This window comes from Saccopteryx leptura, chromosome 1 (assembly GCF_036850995.1).
Source record: "Saccopteryx leptura isolate mSacLep1 chromosome 1, mSacLep1_pri_phased_curated, whole genome shotgun sequence".
Taxonomy (NCBI): Eukaryota; Metazoa; Chordata; class Mammalia; order Chiroptera; family Emballonuridae; genus Saccopteryx; species Saccopteryx leptura.
The window spans coordinates 1740082-1755970 of NC_089503.1; the positions used below are offsets into that span (position 1 = coordinate 1740082).

Consider the following 15889-nt stretch of genomic DNA (forward strand, 5'->3'; position numbering starts at 1 on the left):
GCCCCCTTCCTCTCTAAGGGGGCTGCCTGGTCCCCCCTCCCGACATCCTCTTCCAAAAGACCTCCCCGCGGCCCCTGCCATGCAGAGCAGTCAGGCCCCCTGGGCTGGGGGAGCACACAGCATCCACATGGAGCCCAGAGCCCCCCCACGGTGCTCCCCCCGGCCCCTGCTGTGTAGAGCAGACAGGCCCCCTGGGCTGGGGAGCACACAGCATCCACATGGAGCCCAGAGCCCCCCCACGGTGCTCCCCCAGCCCTGGCCGTGGGGCAGACAGAAGGCTGAGCCCGGGGGCACTGGGCAGGAATTTTATTGAAAACACACAGGTACAGGAGCTCTGAGCAGGGTCACAGCTTGGAGGAGGCTGGGTCAGGGAGGACAGAGGGAGTCCCCAGATGCCGGCAGCCTCCCCATATTCCTGGGAAGCTCCCACGGAAGCCCTTCTTGCTGGATGTCAGGTTGGGGGTGAGGGAGCCCCAGGAGGGGGCGCGGGAAGACAGGGGTGCAGCCGCTGGAAGGGAAGCCAGGGTGCAGGGGCCCAGGAAGAGCCCAGCAGCAGGCGGAGGGCCAGGAAGCAGGGCGGGGGGGGGGCCGCACGGAGCTCCTGCCCCCCCTTACTGTACAGAGCTTCCAGGCCTTGCCGCCCGGTTCACAGCCTCGGGGTCGGGGGCGGGGGAGCCAGAGCGGACGCCCTGCTCTGCCCCCACTGCAGCCTCCGGGGTCCGTCCGTCACAGACGTGGACGCCCCCAGGGCGCTCTGTCCGCACGGCGGGCGGCCGGGGGCCTCAGTAGTCGGTGAGCGGATACCGCAGGAAGATGAAGACCAGGATGATGCAGGAGGCGGCCAGGGCGGAGCTGGTGATGTTGAACAGCCGGGCCGTCTTGGCGTCTTCCACCGCGCCGTTCAGGTCGTTGAGGAGCTTCTTGTCCCGCACCTGCGGGGGCCACAGAGCAGAGGTGAGCCCAGGAGGGGGCCCGGGGGGGCGGACGGCGGGCACAGAGCAGAGGTGAGCCCAGGGGGGGGCCGGGGGCTGGAGGGCAGGCAGCGGGCAGCGGGCACAGAGCAGAGGTGAGCCCAGGAGGGGGCCCGGGGGGGCGGGCGGCAGGCACAGAGCAGAGGTGAGCCCAGGGGGGGGGCCGGGGGCTGGAGGGCGGGCAGCGGGCAGCGGGCGGCGGGCAGAGAGCACGTTCCAGGGCTCGAGGGCACAGCCCTGGTGACGGACCTGCAGCTCCGCAGGGCATGGTCCTTTCCGTGGGCGGCAGGCCAAAGTCCCACGCTCACCCCCCAATAGTCTATGAAATAAATAATGTGCATTGACAGGAAGAGGAAAAGGAAAGGCAGAGAGGATACAGGAACTCCTCGTGTATATCTATTTATACCTACAGGTATACAGATATAGATAGAGAGAGATAGAGATATATAGAGATAGATCTATAGATAGATGAAGATATATAGATATATATATATATATTTATACCTACAGGTATACAGATATATATAGAGAGAGATATATAGATACAGATATATAGAGATATAGATATATATATAGATATAGAAATAGATCTATAGATAGATAGGTGAAGATATATAGATATAGACATAGATGATATAGATATAGATATTTTTACTCTGAAATTATGTAAAAAAAAAAGACCTGGTTAACAGTTACTGTTCCATTTTCCAAAGACTCTAAGAGGGTCACCTTCCCAGTCCTCGCCACCAACAAAAGAAGCAAAGATCATTTCCTGCCTTGATGTAGTATCAGCAGAAGCCCTATCATGGAAATCATTTTGCAACATTGCACACCTTCAACTGGCACTGTGGGACCTGTCAGTTGTAATGTCAATTAAGCTAGAAAAAAAGAAAGAACTGAATAAACCAAGAGGAAACTGGTCTCAGAGCCACTGTGTGTCCGACATGGATAGGTCCGGGCTCGGGTCAGGTCCAGTGGGGTCCCTGAGAACGAGCATTCTGCACAGACAGGGCGAGGGGCAGTCCCCCGCCTGAGGGCTCTGGGAAGGGACACTGAGCTGGTGAGAGGGGAGGGAGTGGCTTGGAGCTCTGGAAGTCCTGGGCGGCAGCGGACAGAGAGAGGTGGACCCGAGACACAGGCCACCCCCCCCCCGCCCCTGCAGCCCCAGGATGAGTTGGAGGGTCCCCCTCCTCACTCGCTCCTCCCACAAAGCCTCCGAGGAGAGGAGAGAGGGGGAGGGGAGACAGGACAGGACAGGAAGAGAACGTCTCTGCATGAGGGGACTCTGCTAGACAGGCCCCCGGACCAAGGCAGGTGGCCGGGTTGAAAGGGAGGAGGAAGGTGGGCAGAGGTGGTGGACGCACGGACGTCCGGGTGGCTTAGGCCGGTGGAGGAGAGGTCAGGCGGGGAAGGAGGGGTGGAGGGAAGGCCGGGTGGGCAGCTAGTGGGGGGGGTTACATGGACAGGCCGAGGGCGAGGCGGGCCACTGCGGGTGCAGACGCGGAGGGCCTGGGGAAGGGAGGAGGGGGGCGGGTCCGCGCCCACGCGGGGCTTTTGTTCTAGGGACTCCGGAGAGAACGAGCAGCCTCTCTGAGCTTCCTCTTCCTGATCTCCCACCTATTTAGGGTCCCCTCTGGCTCAAATTAAGTTTTACAGTTTTTCTCAAGAAAGAGCTGTGACGTCTCGTTAGATTTTTGTCTTAGCCCATTGGTTCCGGTTGTTGCACCGAAAGATACGTCTCTAATGCGTTTATTTATTATTTATTTATTTTTGCCGGGGTATAAACATTCAACGGGGACGTTTGTGGGTTGATTCTGAATCTGGCTAAACCAGCGTATTAGTTAGGTGTGATAATTAACCAAGCCTTCTGCCCCAGCTGTCGGCCTGGCGTGTGGAAGTCCCGGGTTCGATTCCCGGTCAGGGCACACAGGAGAAGCGCCCATCTGCTTCTCCACCCCTCCTCCTACCTCTTCTCTCTCTTTCTTCCCTTCCCGCAGCTATGGCTTGAATGATTCGAGCAAGTTGGCCCGGGCGCTGAGGATGGCTCCGTGGCCTCCACCTCAGTCGCTAAGTAGCTTGGTTGCTGAGCAACAGAGCAGTGGCCCCAGATGGGCAGAGCATCACCCCCTAGTGAGCTTGCCGGGTGGATCCCTGATGGGATGCATGCAGGAATCTGTCTCTGTGACTCCCTGCCTCTCACTTAATACAAATAAATAAATAAATAAATAAAAAGAAAAAAGAAAGAAAAAATTGTATTAAAAAATTTAACCAAGTTTCCTACATAATACACCACTTCCACAGTAAATAGCAGTTCTAGTTCCTCCTCCGAGTCCTCCTTCCTGGTCCCCCAACTCAACTCTGCCCGGGGGCTTTTACAACACCTGCCGCCCCTCCCTGGAACCCGCCTCCCGAGGGGGGGGGGCAGTGCGGGTGACGCCCACGAGTCAGTTCAGGCTTTCCTCGGAAGGATCATCCCATCACCGAGGCCTCCGTGCCCACGCTCTATAAAACAGCGCCCCACCCCTCCCGGACCACGCCTCCCCGCCGAGGGCCACCCCTGACCGTGCTTCCCGCCGAGGGCCACCCCTGACCGTGCCTCCCCGCCGAGGTCCACGCCTGACCACGCCTCCTCGCCGAGGGCCACCCCTGACCACGCCTCCCCGCCGAGGTCCACCCCTGACCACGCCTCCCCGCCGAGGGCCACGCCTGACTATGCTTCCCCGCCGAGGGCCACGCCTGACCGTGCTTCCACACCGAGGTCCACCCCTGACCGTGCCTCCACACCGAGGTCCACCCCTGACCGTGCCTCCCCGCCGAGGGCCACGCCTGACCGTGCCTCCCCGCCGAGGGCCACCCCTGACCGTGCCTCCCCGCCGAGGGCCACCCCTGACCACGCCTCCCCGCCGAGGTCCACGCCTGACCACGCCTCCCCGCCGAGGGCCACCCCTGACCGTGCCTCCCCGCCGAGGTCCACGCCTGACCATGCTTCCTCGCCGAGGTCCACCCCTGACCACGCCTCCCGGCCGAGGTCCACGCCTGACCACGCCTCCTCGCCGAGGGCCACCCCTGACCACGCCTCCCCGCCGAGGTCCACCCCTGACCACGCCTCCCCGCCGAGGGCCACGCCTGACTATGCTTCCCCGCCGAGGGCCACGCCTGACCGTGCTTCCACACCGAGGTCCACCCCTGACCGTGCCTCCACACCGAGGTCCACCCCTGACCGTGCCTCCCCGCCGAGGGCCACCCCTGACCGTGCCTCCCCGCCGAGGGCCACCCCTGACCGTGCCTCCCCGCCGAGGGCCACCCCTGACCACGCCTCCCCGCCAAGGTCCACGCCTGACCACGCCTCCCCGCCGAGGGCCACCCCTGACCACGCTTCCCCGCCGAGGTCCACCCCTGACCGTGCTTCCTGCCGAGGGCCACCCCTGACCGTGCCTCCCCGCCGAGGTCCACGCCTGACCACGCCTCCTCGCCGAGGTCCACCCCTGACCACGCCTCCCCGCCGAGGTCCACGCCTGACCACGCCTCCTCGCCGAGGGCCACCCCTGACCACGCCTCCTCGCCGAGGTCCACCCCTGACCGTGCCTCCCTGCCGAGGGCCATGCCTGACCACGCCTCCCCGCCGAGGTCCACCCCTGACCGTGCCTCCCCGCCGAGGGCCACGCCTGACCGTGCTTCCCCGCCGAGGGCCACCCCTGACCGTGCCTCCCCGCCGAGGTCCACGCCTGACCACGCCTCCTCGCCGAGGGCCACCCCTGACCGTGCCTCCCCGCCGAGGTCCACGCCTGACCACGCCTCCCCGCCGAGGGCCACCCCTGACCGTGCTTCCCGCCGAGGGCCACCCCTGACCGTGCTTCCCGCCGAGGGCCACCCCTGACCGTGCTTCCCGCCGAGGGCCACCCCTGACCACGCCTCCCCGCCGAGGGCCACCCCTGACCACGCCTCCCCGCCGAGGGCCACGCCTGACCGTGCCTCCCCGCCGAGGTCCGTGCCTCCCCGCCGAGGTCCGTGCCTCCCCGCCGAGGGCCACCCCTGACCATGCTTCCCGCCGAGGTCCACCCCTGACCATGCTTCCCCGCCGAGGTTCACCCCTGATGTGCATAACTGTGAGTTTCCTCACTGCCCCCACGACGACGGGCACCTGGCAGGTGGGGCCGTGGGCTGCTTTTCACCTGTCAGTCATTGGACAACCACCTATCACACGGGGGTAAATATCATCATGGGAGGAACGCTGGGAAGTCGGAAGGGGCTGATGATCAGGTGACCGAACAGCTAGTCCATGAGGGGAATTGATGATGGAACACGTGTGGAAAAGGGAGGGAGGGGGAAGATAGGACAGAGGTCAGGCCTGGTCATCCGAGCGGGAGGGAGGACGGATGACTCTACGGCCGGGGGCGGGGGGGGCAGAGAGATGACGGATGGAGGTCAGTGAGGAGGGACGGGAGAGAAGGAGAGAGGAGATCAGACACACCCACTGCTGGCGTCTGGGTGGAGCAGGCAGGAAAAGATGGCAGGTGGGCGGCGGGAAGGGAGGGGTGGGCGCGTGGGGACAGAGAGGCTGACAGGGAGGCCCGGGGAACGCTGGGGTGGGTGCGTGGGCAGAAGAAGGTGGGAATGTGGGTGGCGTATAGGTTTGTGGATGGAGAACGGGCGGACAGACGGACGGACGGCTGGACGAAGGGGTCGTACACCGTAACAAGCGATGCGATGAAGAGATGAACGGGTGTGGGGACAACCGGGCGTTCAAAGTCTGGAAGAGACAGCTGGGTGAGTGGGGGAGAGAATCGCAGAATGGAGGAGGAGAAAGGGGCAGACCGATATACTTTCATCAGTAGGTGGGGAATTCGTAAACCGAGGAGTAATTAGAGTGAGTAATTAAAGGGGAGAAGGAAGGGAGGGGGAGGAAACAGAGGGCAGGAAGATGGGGAGAGACCTCCGGCCAGGAAAGGGGTGAACGGTTGGATCTGTGTACGGATAAATAAATGGGTGAGATCATCCGCGGGGCCGGTGGAGGGACAGAGGTGACAGAGGTGAGAACGGAGAAGGAGAATGACGCTTGGAATAATCGTAAAAATGCTGAGAAAATAAAGGTCTATGAGTGTGGTGCTGCGCTAACAGTGTGACTTGCTATTAACTCAGTTAATCCTCTCGAGAACACCACTGTGAGGTGGGCTCACCCCCATTTTCACAAGGAGAAAAGTTAGGCACAAAGAGATGTAGTTACTAACTTAAGGCCCCGGGACTCAAACCCACATTGTAAACTAGAGCTGCCATGAAGAATCAGGGGTACAGCTATGTGGCATATTAAGAAAGTGGAAGAGGGCCTTGGCCGGTTACTCTGTGAATAGAGCATGGACCTGGTGTAGGCACATCCGGAGTTCGATTCCCAGTCAGAGCACACAGGAGAAGCAACCAGCTGCTTCTTACCCCCTACTCTCTCCTTTCTCTCTCTTCCCCTCCCGCAGCCAGTGGCTCAATCAGTTTGAGCATCAGCCTTGGGCACTGAGGATGGCTCAGTTGTTCTGAGCACATCCAGCCCCAGGTGCTAACAATAGCTCGGTAATTGAGCATTGGCCCCAGATGGGGTTGTTGGGTGGATCCCAATCAGGGTGCCTGTGGGACTCTGCCTCCCTTCCTCTCATCTAAAAATAAAAGTGGAAGATGTGGACAGAAGCGGGGAGAGACGACAGAAGAAGGGTGAAGAGAGTCAGAGGGAGTTGGATGGATGGATCACTAGAGCAGAAATAATCTGAAGAAGGAAGACATGGAAAGGAGGGAGGAAGGAGAGACGTATGAAAAGACTGATGGGGTCGGGGGAGGGTGGAAAAATGAACGGGTGTGTGGATGACGTGTTGGGTGTGTGTGGATGACGTGTTGCATGTGTGGATGGCGTGTTGGATGTGTGTGGATGACGTGTTGTGTGTGTGGATGACATGTTATATGTGTGGATGACGTGTTGTGTGTGTGGATGACGTGTTGTGTGTGTGGATGACGTGTTGGGTGTGTGGATGATGTGTTGGGTGTGTGTGGATGATGTGTTGGGTGTGTGTGGATGACGTGTTGGGTGTGGATGACGTGTTGGGTGTGTGTGGATGATGTGTTGGGTGTGGATGATTTACTTGGTGTGTTGATGGAAGGTATTGTGGGGTGAACTGAATAAGCAAAGAGGACCAGGAGGGAGGGTGGGAGGAAAGGGAAGTGGACAGATGGATTGAAAGACGGGTGAGAGTATGAAGTTTCATGATGAGAAATAGGTGAGTGAGTGTGGGCAGGTAGGTGGATGGATGAATGAAACAAATGGGTATAGTGAGCACAGAGACATAGAGGAAAGGATGGATGGACAGGTGGATGGATGGATGGATGGATGGATGATGTATGGATGGATGGATGAATGATGAGTGGATGGATGGATGGACTGGTAGATGAATGGATAGATTGGTGGAAGGATGAATGGATGGATAGATGGATGGATAGATGATGGATGGATGGATGGTGGATGGATGGATGGATGTATGGATGGATGGTGGATGGATAATGGATGGATGGTGGACAGATGATGGATGGATGATGGATGGTGGATAGATGGATAGATGGCTGGCTGGATGGATGGATGGATGAATGATGGATGGATGGATGATGGTTGGATGGATGATGGATGGATGGATGATGGATGGATGATGGATGGATGGATGGATGGATGAATGGATGATGGATGGATGGATGGATGGATGAATGGATGATGGATGGATGGATGAATGATGGATGGATGATGGATGGATGAGTGAATGGATGGATGATGGATGGATGGATGAATGGATGATGGATGGATAGGCAAATTAATGAATTCAGCATATGGAGTGGAAGGGGACGAGGACAAGAAAAGGAAGAGAAGACAAAAACGTAAGTGAATGGATGCATCAGTAGCTGGATACGTGGATAGGTGAGAAGGGAGGAAAAATAGGAAAAAGGACAGTGGGTGGACTACATGGATCGATGGGATGAGTTGAGGGGTCAAAGGGTACAAACGAGCAAAGGTGAGTATGACGAGTGGTCGTGATGATGAGACCACTGGGGTCTAACTCGGAGAGCAAAGAGAGACGGAAGGGTTGACGGCTTGAAGGATAAACAGATGTCCTGACAGATGGACCAGAGGATGGATGGACAAGGACAGGCAGAGTCATTACGTGAGGGAAGTGACTGAGAAAGTGAGGTCAGACAACGAGTTAAGATGAGTTAAGCATCACATGAGGGAGGGGAGGCCGGGATGGGGGGAGGGAGAGAGGGAGGAGGACGTTTAACAAACAGGTAAACACCTGACCGCACCTGACCCCAACCCCACCCTCCGGGGCCCTTTCCTGGAACACTAGGCTGCCTGTTCCCCCTTGCCACCTGCCCTCTGTCCACCCACCCACTCACCCAGCATCTTTCAACCCCCTGCTGACTCTCGGCCCTGCCGTGGTCATGCCGGTCTGGTGGGTGGACAGCCATGGTTGGGGCAAACGCCTCTGCTGGGGACGGGGTTCAGCCAGAGGGAGTCCGGGGGGGACTTTGCAGCGGAGAGACCCCGATCTCACCCACGCCCTTGGGCTGGAGAAGCAGCACGTTGCCAGGGCCGGGGGGCGTTTGGTGAGGCCAGGGGTCATTGGAATAGATCTGGGGGTGGGGGCTTGAATTTCCAGACAAGGAGTCTGGTCTTCCTCCAGTGACCCCAGGGGAGGGGGACAGTGGTCACCGCGAGCAGCCTGTGCTGAAGGCATGAACGGAGAACGGACGTCTGTCTCCGCCTTCCCCGGACGCTAGGCTGAGCGAAGTCGGGCTGCGGCCCGTGTTTGCAGACCCAGCCTGAAGTGGACAGAGGTGACCGGCTGACCCGCGGAGGTGGAAGGGCCCGACGTGTGGCGGGGGGGGGTGGATAAACAGATGGGGGAGGCAGGCAGGGACGCGGTGGGTAGTTAGTTCACACCGACCACCGAAGGCGGGCTCTGCCCGGCCCGCGGGCGCTGACACGGACCCTGCTCGGTTTCCAGCTGATTTGTGAAGGAGGAAGGGTTGGACCGGATCGCTGAGGCCAAGTGGCACCTCAGACACTCTCAAGGGGCCAAGCTGGGCCTGCAGCCAAGGCCTCCTGACCCCACGTCTGCCGGGTGCCCTTGGTTGTGCCCGTGACTGGCTGCACACGCTGTGGGTGCAGCAGGTCAGGAGACGTGCAGCTGGACGGACAGATGGACGAGTGCGCGGCGGCGGCTGTGAGAGCCCGCGCCGGCCAGCGCCGGCCTCCCCTCTGCCCGGGACGGAGGCGGGTCACGCTGCATGCCGCCTCCCGGGTTAGTCCTCCCCGCCCCATCCCTCCACCTTCGCCGCCTCCGAGGAGGGGGACCGCGGGGAAGCAGCCCCGGGGTGGGGGCATCTGAGCGCCACGCTGCCCCTCGGAAGCACCAACGCCTCCCCACCTGCCGCCCCGCACAGAGCCTGCCCCGCTCCGTGACCTACCTACGGCCACAGCAGATGGGCCTGCCCCGTGCCAGCCGGCTGTCCGCAGCTGAGCCAAGGGGAAGAAGGGACGCTCAGGACAGGAGCCCGTGTTGCTGGACCCAGGTCCACGGGCTGTGGGCAGGGAGGGCCCAGCCACGGGGCAGGAGGGGAGGCAGGACTGAGGTTGGCCCCGGAGGCTCCACCCTCCGCTCGCAAGGACCCTTCCCTTGGCTGCCCCTGCAGCACACACACACGCACACGCACACGCACGCTCACGCACACGCACACGCACGCTCACGCACAGTCACGCACACGCACACGCACGCTCACGCAGTCACGCACGCACACGCACGCTCACGCACAGTCACGCACACACACGCACGCTCACGCACAGTCACACACACACACACGCACGCTCACGCACAGTCACGCACACCACACGCGTGGCCTGTGGTGAAACCCAGGACCAGGTGCCCAGGCCTGGAGACAAGGGGACGAAGGCCGTCCGTGGTGGCGTTCCCCGGGGTGAGTCAGGAGAACGGGAGACGGTAAGACGGGGTCGGGGCGGTGGGGCCGGGAGACAGAGGCAGAGCTGCCCCCCCTGTCCGTCCTCCCCTCCCCGCAGCCCCCGTGCTCCAACCTCCCCCACCCCCGCGGTCCTCGCCTCGCCTCGCCGGGCAGCTGTCCTCACTGAAACACACCTGACCTTGGACACTCAAATCTGGGAAAAAAGGATGATCAGGCTAGACAAGAGCCAAGCTCCTCCGGCATGACAGGGACGAGGTGGGAGGGGTGCGGGGACTCCTCTTCCTGCTGGCAGGGCTCACGCAGCCTCAGACCCTCTGTCCTCACACTCACACTCACACACACACACACGCCGGTCTCTCGGCCCCACGTGTGAGGGACCACAGCTTCCCTCCTGTGACCTGTCTCCACGGTGCCCTGGGGGTGGGGGGGGGAGCGTCCTGTCTGCTCCTGGCTGGTTCCCCTCAGAGCAGTGAGGGGCTGGGAGTCCCACCCACCCAGGCGGGGTGTGAGGTCAGAGGTGTGTGGGGCGTGTGCTCCCAAGCCCTCCCTCTGGCTCCCGGCCACCCAGACAGAAACTGGGGCAAGAGGACAAGGCAGAGAGCTGTGACTGGTGACCCCACCCCCCACCCCCGAGTGCCTGCCTGCGGTCAGATTCCCCAGCAAGGGGGTCTCCGGCAGTCCCTGACTTCACCGTCCCCCTGCCCCCCGTCAATGAGGAAAGGACGCCCAGGACCCTTCACCTTTGTGTGGCTCCGTCCTCACAGACCCAGGGGCAGCTGTGTCCAGGTCTAACTTCCACACACACCCCCACCCAGAGGACAGAGCCTGGACCCCCAAGTCCCCTCCACCCCCCAACTAAGCCTGTTGAGCAGAGAACCTGGCCCTGAGGACCCTGAGCCCTCTCAAGACACCCCAGAAGCTTCCCAGGTCAGCACAGGGAGAGGGAGCCCAGAGCTCACCACATCGTCCTCTGTCCCCTCCCCCCATCCTTCTGTTCATCAGCACCCCCTGGGCTGTACCTACGCCACTCATGGCTCCTCTGAGAGGGACGGCAGGATGCTGCAGTGGGGGGGGGGGGTCTGTCATGCTCAGCCCCAGCCCCCACATCCACCCAGCCCCACCTACCTTCAGGGAGTAGGCCAGGGCGATGAAGCCCCCACACCCACCCAGCCCCACCTACCTTCAGGGAGTAGGCCAGGGCGATGAAGCCCCCACACCCACCCAGCCCCACCTACCTTCAGGGAGTAGGCCAGGGCGATGAAGCCCCCACAGCCACCCAGCCCCACCTACCTTCAGGGAGTAGGCCAGGGCGATGAAGCCCAGGCAGCAGAAGTTGAGGTAGACGAAGTTGAAGATGGACCACAGGTAGTAGTCGTTCACCTCGCTGGTGTCCGGGTAGACCTCGATGACCGTGGTGGGGTTGGTCATCGTCTTCTTCTCCGCGAGGTGCTTGCAGACCTGGGGGGCGCCGGCGGCCCGCACGCTGTCCGTCTTGACACTCTTGGACTCCATGGGGAACAGAGTGGGCGCCATGGGGGGCGAGGCGGAGGGCTCCGGCGCGGGGACTGTGGGCGCCTGCAGGGCCGGGGGCTTGGACACACAGGCAAAGCAGCCCTTGGGCGAGCCTGCTGGGGGCCTGGGGATCCAAAAGGCCCCGTCCAGGGGCACGCGGGCTTCCTGGGTGCCGTCCGTGGTGCTGGCCGGGGCTCCCAGCAGGGCTGGGCACTGGCCAGGGCCCTGGGCCTGGAGGAAGCGGAGAGGACGAATGACCGGGCGTCCCTCAGCATCTCCCCTGCAGCCCCGGAGGAGATGGAAATCCCCAGCGAGGCAGCCAGCTGCCAGCCTGCCACCTGCCTCCCCCGCCCCCCAGCCGCTGGCATGCCAAGGCCCTTCACAGCAGCCCTGGCACGAACATTGGGGGCTTTTCATCGCTTCGCCATCTGCGCACAAACATTCACCCAGGACGCACCACAGCAACACCCCCCACACACCCAACAAGGCCCTGACTGATGGCTTTGCAATAAGCAGAGCGCGCCAGCGGGCCCAGGGCGCACACACAGGGCGGCAGACCCACAATGACACCGCCTCAAACGCGGTCTGGCAGAGGGAGCAGCGCTGCCTGGACACCTGCAGCCCTATACCGCTGACACATCGGACACAACTGCCGCCGCTGCCGCCCCCGGCTCTCCAGACCCCGGCAGGTCCCGTGCGCTCAGAGCCGCGGCTAGGTAAACAACTCCGCACCGTGACACGCAGCGTGGACACAGCGACACAGGCTGGCACACCATCGCCGGAGAACGAATGCGGAGGCTGGGGGGCGGGGTGGGGGGGTGGGGGGGGTGCTCCAAACTCGCGCGCAACGATGTCCTCGCCCGAACCCTGGCCCAGAGCGGCTCCCGGGACCCCAAGCGCGCGCACTCGCTGGGACCCACCCACCCTGTGCCACGAACGGATGCACAACGACACACTTTGAAACAAACACTTCCCCAAAGAGGCACCAAGGCGCGCCTGCACCCCCCTGGGGGGTCTGCGGCCGAGCCCCCACCCCCAAGGTCCCCAGCAGGACTCCATCTGTCGCAGCCCCCCGGACGGCGCGCTGCGCTCTCACTTACGGGCGACTCCTGGGCCGGTGGGCCCGACTCCTGCGCTCCGTCCGCGCGTCCTTCTGCCTTCCCGCGGGCCTCTGTCTGGCCGCTCCGCGTCCCAGCGTCCCAGCCTCGGTGCGGGAAGTGCGCGGAGTAGGGGGGCGGGGAGGGCGCGGGGCTGGCGGCGCTGCCTCCCCGCTGCCGGCGCTCCCTCCGCAGCGCCAGCCTGGCCGCGCGGCTGCAGCCCAAGCCTGACTCACGGCGGCGGCGGCAGCGGCGGGCGCAGCCACCTCCCCGCCTCCTCCCGCCGGCAGGGTGGGGGCCAGCGGCGCGTGCCGGAAGCCGGACCCTCAGGGATTGCCTTGCTGGCCGGGGATGGGTCCCCCTACAGCGCTGGAGCCGGTGTCGGCGTCACTGTGTCTCCCAGGACCCCAGCCAACTCCCTGACCCCTCCTTCTTGCTAAGCCCCCCGACCTCTGTTGGAACCGGTCCCCTCCGGGGACTCTCCTAACTGCCTCCCCAAAGAACCCCGTTCCTGCTGTCCTTGCGCACTCATGGCCCCAGCTGAGCTCCTTGCAGGCCCATGTTCTTCTTGAGTTTGATGCCTCGCAGCCCCCAAGCCCCCAGCTGCAGTCCCTCTCTGGGCGGCATGGCCCTCACCAAGCCCTCACTCATCCCAGTGCTCATCCTGCACAATCCTGTCCCGAATCGGTGGCCACCCTCAGAACGCCATCCTCCTGACCCCACCAAGTCCAGGCCTTACGTGGCCCTGTCTTTGCTGAGCCCACCCCCGTCTGAGCTCCTGTCTGTCCCCTCAGATCTGACCCTCACACAGCATCCCGAGCCCCGGAACCCCATCCCTGCTCATCTAGTTCCCTTACAAAGTCGCGTCTCCGAGCCTCCACTCTGACCAGTTGGTGCCTCTGCCTGTGGGGTCGGATGTCCTTCTCCAAGTCTCCTTGGAGCTCAGTCCGCACACCAGCCCGTCTCTCTGTGAGCCCTGCCTGTCCTACCTGGGTCCCCTCCCCTGCAGGTGCTCTGTCCCCACAAATCACTTGCCTTAAGCAGTGCCTCCCCATCCGTGTCTCCGTCCACCCTTCCACGCACACTCTCCCATGTCCCCAGCTGACCTCCCCTTTCTGTAAGAGTCCCAGCGACCTCTCCATTGTGAGGAACCCTTGCACACCTACGAAGGTGCCTCTCTGCACTGGGTCCTCTTTCCCAGCCACGGGTCCCTGCCGAACCCAGACCCTCCAAAGCATCCCCTGAGCTGCCCCGAAGTACGACCGCCTGTTTTCCTCACATCTGTCCACCCAGAGACCCCTCCAGTGCTCTGAGCGTTTCCTCCCACAAAGCCCTCTCTTCCTCTGACTCCTTCCACCTGCCTCCCCTTCTCCCCACGACCCTCCCGCCTCTAAGCCTGGGTCCTTCCTTCAGACCCCTTCTCCTCTCAGAGTCCCGCCTGCCTCTGCCTGGTCCTCTCTGAACCCCCTTCTCTCCCGGAAACTCTGGGCTCCCTCTCTCCAAGCACCCCCACCCCAGGACGGCCTCGTCCACCCTCGTCAGGACTCCGGAGCACCGAGTCAGCCTTGAACGTTGTTGATAAAACCTTCTGTGTGTGGGAGGGCTTCCCAAACACAAGCCTCCCCACTCCCCCCAGGACCAGGGCCTCCGGCATGAGGGCCGCTGGGGTCTGCCAGGGAGCCAGGGTTCAGTTCTCCTTCACCCAGCACCCACTGCCCCCTTCTCAAGGGCCTGGCATGGGGGCGCTCAGACCCCTCTCCCGGCGCTGAGCCTGACCTCGGGTACCCGCATGTGGCCTGTGTGCCACCCCACTGGGTCTCCCTGGGGTCTGAGCTGGACTTCCCTAGACAGGCCCTGCCCGGGCTGCTCTGGGCAGGGGGCTGCAGGGGTGACCAGTGGGGGCCTCGTCTGCACACAAGTGCACCTGGTCCTCAGGTCACTGTGGGGTCCGGTTTCTCTCCCACAGACCACTGGGGGGCTGCCTCTCTCTGATCGCCCCCACACACTGGCCTCCACCCTGAGTGGACGAGGAGAGAAGCTGGCCCTGGGTCGCTGCTGCAGTTCAGCCCCTGAGGCTGGGTGTCCTCCAGGCAGGGGTGCGGGGCAGGAGAGGCACCCCACCCCCACCCGCCCGGCCCACTGGGCCGGTGCAGAGCAGGGCCCAGCCAGCCAGGACCAGAGCCAGCGCTGTGCCGGGCTCTCTGGGCATCTGGCAGGTCCACAGTGAGGAGCGTCCTGTCATTACCTTCCTTCTGGAGACAGAGACTCACAGGGCGGGGGTCAGGGAGGCTGGAGCTGAGCCCAGGGCGGCCACAGGGCCTTGGGCTCTGCACAGGAGCTTGCAGGACCAGGTGGCCTGGATTGGGTGGGGCTGGGGGCTCACTCTGTACTGACCCAGAGTAGAGGGCTCTGGCTGTGCTCACCCCCATGTTCCAGGGGTCTCGCCCTCCGGGGGACCCGAGACTGCCAACTGAGAGGGTCACATACACGGCGATCGGGTGGGCAGTGGGTCCCGGGGCGCCTGGCCCCGTGAGGCGTGCCGGCCTGGTGGGTGGGCCGCAGGGAGCAGGCAGCAGTCGCAGCCCGCGGGAGGGGGGGGCTGCCTCCCCCCAGGCTCTGCCCTCGGGGCCTCGCACACAAAGGCTTTGATGACACCGGCTCCCGGAAGCCCTGCCAGGCCTGCAGTCCGCCCGCACCCTGCTCATGTTTCAGGCGCAGAGAGCACCGGATCAGATGGACCAGCCTCCTGCCGTGGAGAAGGTGTCCACCGAGGCTCAGCTTGGGGTGCCGTCCCCCCGACACTCTCCAGGGCTGGCCCGACAGCAGCCAGAGCCCTGCAGGCTGCAGAGACACCAAGACAGCTACAAACGTCACGTGTGCCGAACCCCACACCTCCAACCCAGGGTCCCAGATGGGAGCCCTGCCCCCCCAGGACTGCCAGGGCATTCCTAACGCTGGTCCCTGAACCCTGGGACCCCAAGACCCCAGGAGGGCCTGCCCAGCACGGGCTTGGTATCCCCCGGAGAGGCCACCTCCAGAGCGGGCAACAAGGAAGCCCAGGTGAGAGGCCAGCTGCCAGCACCTCAGCTCCGTCCCCAGCCCAAGGGGGGTGTGCCAGGGGGTCAGGGGACACTGGGGTCCTCTGCTGGGGCCTCCTCCAAGGGCAGGAGAGTTCCCCCAGAAAGTCTGGCAGCCACCCGGAAACCAAGCCTCCATCAGGCGCCCCCAGAAGGCCTGCGCTGAGCCCCACCCTGCCTCCTCCAGCCCGGGCCCCATCGTGCCGGCCACTGCTACAGGCCGCAGCCCAAG

At 63.1% G+C, this 15889-nt stretch overlaps 1 protein-coding gene across 1 annotated transcript; it reads right to left on the reverse strand.

Annotated features, from left to right (window-relative positions):
- Positions 1-316: 316 nt before the first annotated feature.
- IFITM10 (interferon induced transmembrane protein 10) lies at positions 317-15856 on the reverse strand. The gene is made up of 6 exons (XM_066359992.1): positions 15831-15856; positions 15004-15124; positions 14721-14832; positions 12584-12921; positions 11262-11714; positions 317-932 (listed from the first exon to the last, which is right to left on the reverse strand). Exons 1-6 carry the CDS (start codon positions 15854-15856, stop codon positions 783-785), a joined length of 1200 nt encoding a protein of 399 aa, XP_066216089.1. The 3' UTR covers positions 317-782.
- Between the last annotated feature and the right edge of the window lie 33 nt (positions 15857-15889).

Coding starts and splice junctions, on each gene's coding strand:
- IFITM10 (XM_066359992.1), bottom strand. CDS start 15,856: ATGGGGCCCGGGCTGGAGGAGGCAGG. Junction 14,833..15,003: donor GAGACCCCTGGAACATGGGG/GTGAGCACAGCC, acceptor CTCTGTCTCCAG/AAGGAAGGTAATGACAGGAC. Junction 12,922..14,720: donor CCCTGCTCTGCACCGGCCCA/GTGGGCCGGGCG, acceptor ATCCCCGGCCAG/CAAGGCAATCCCTGAGGGTC.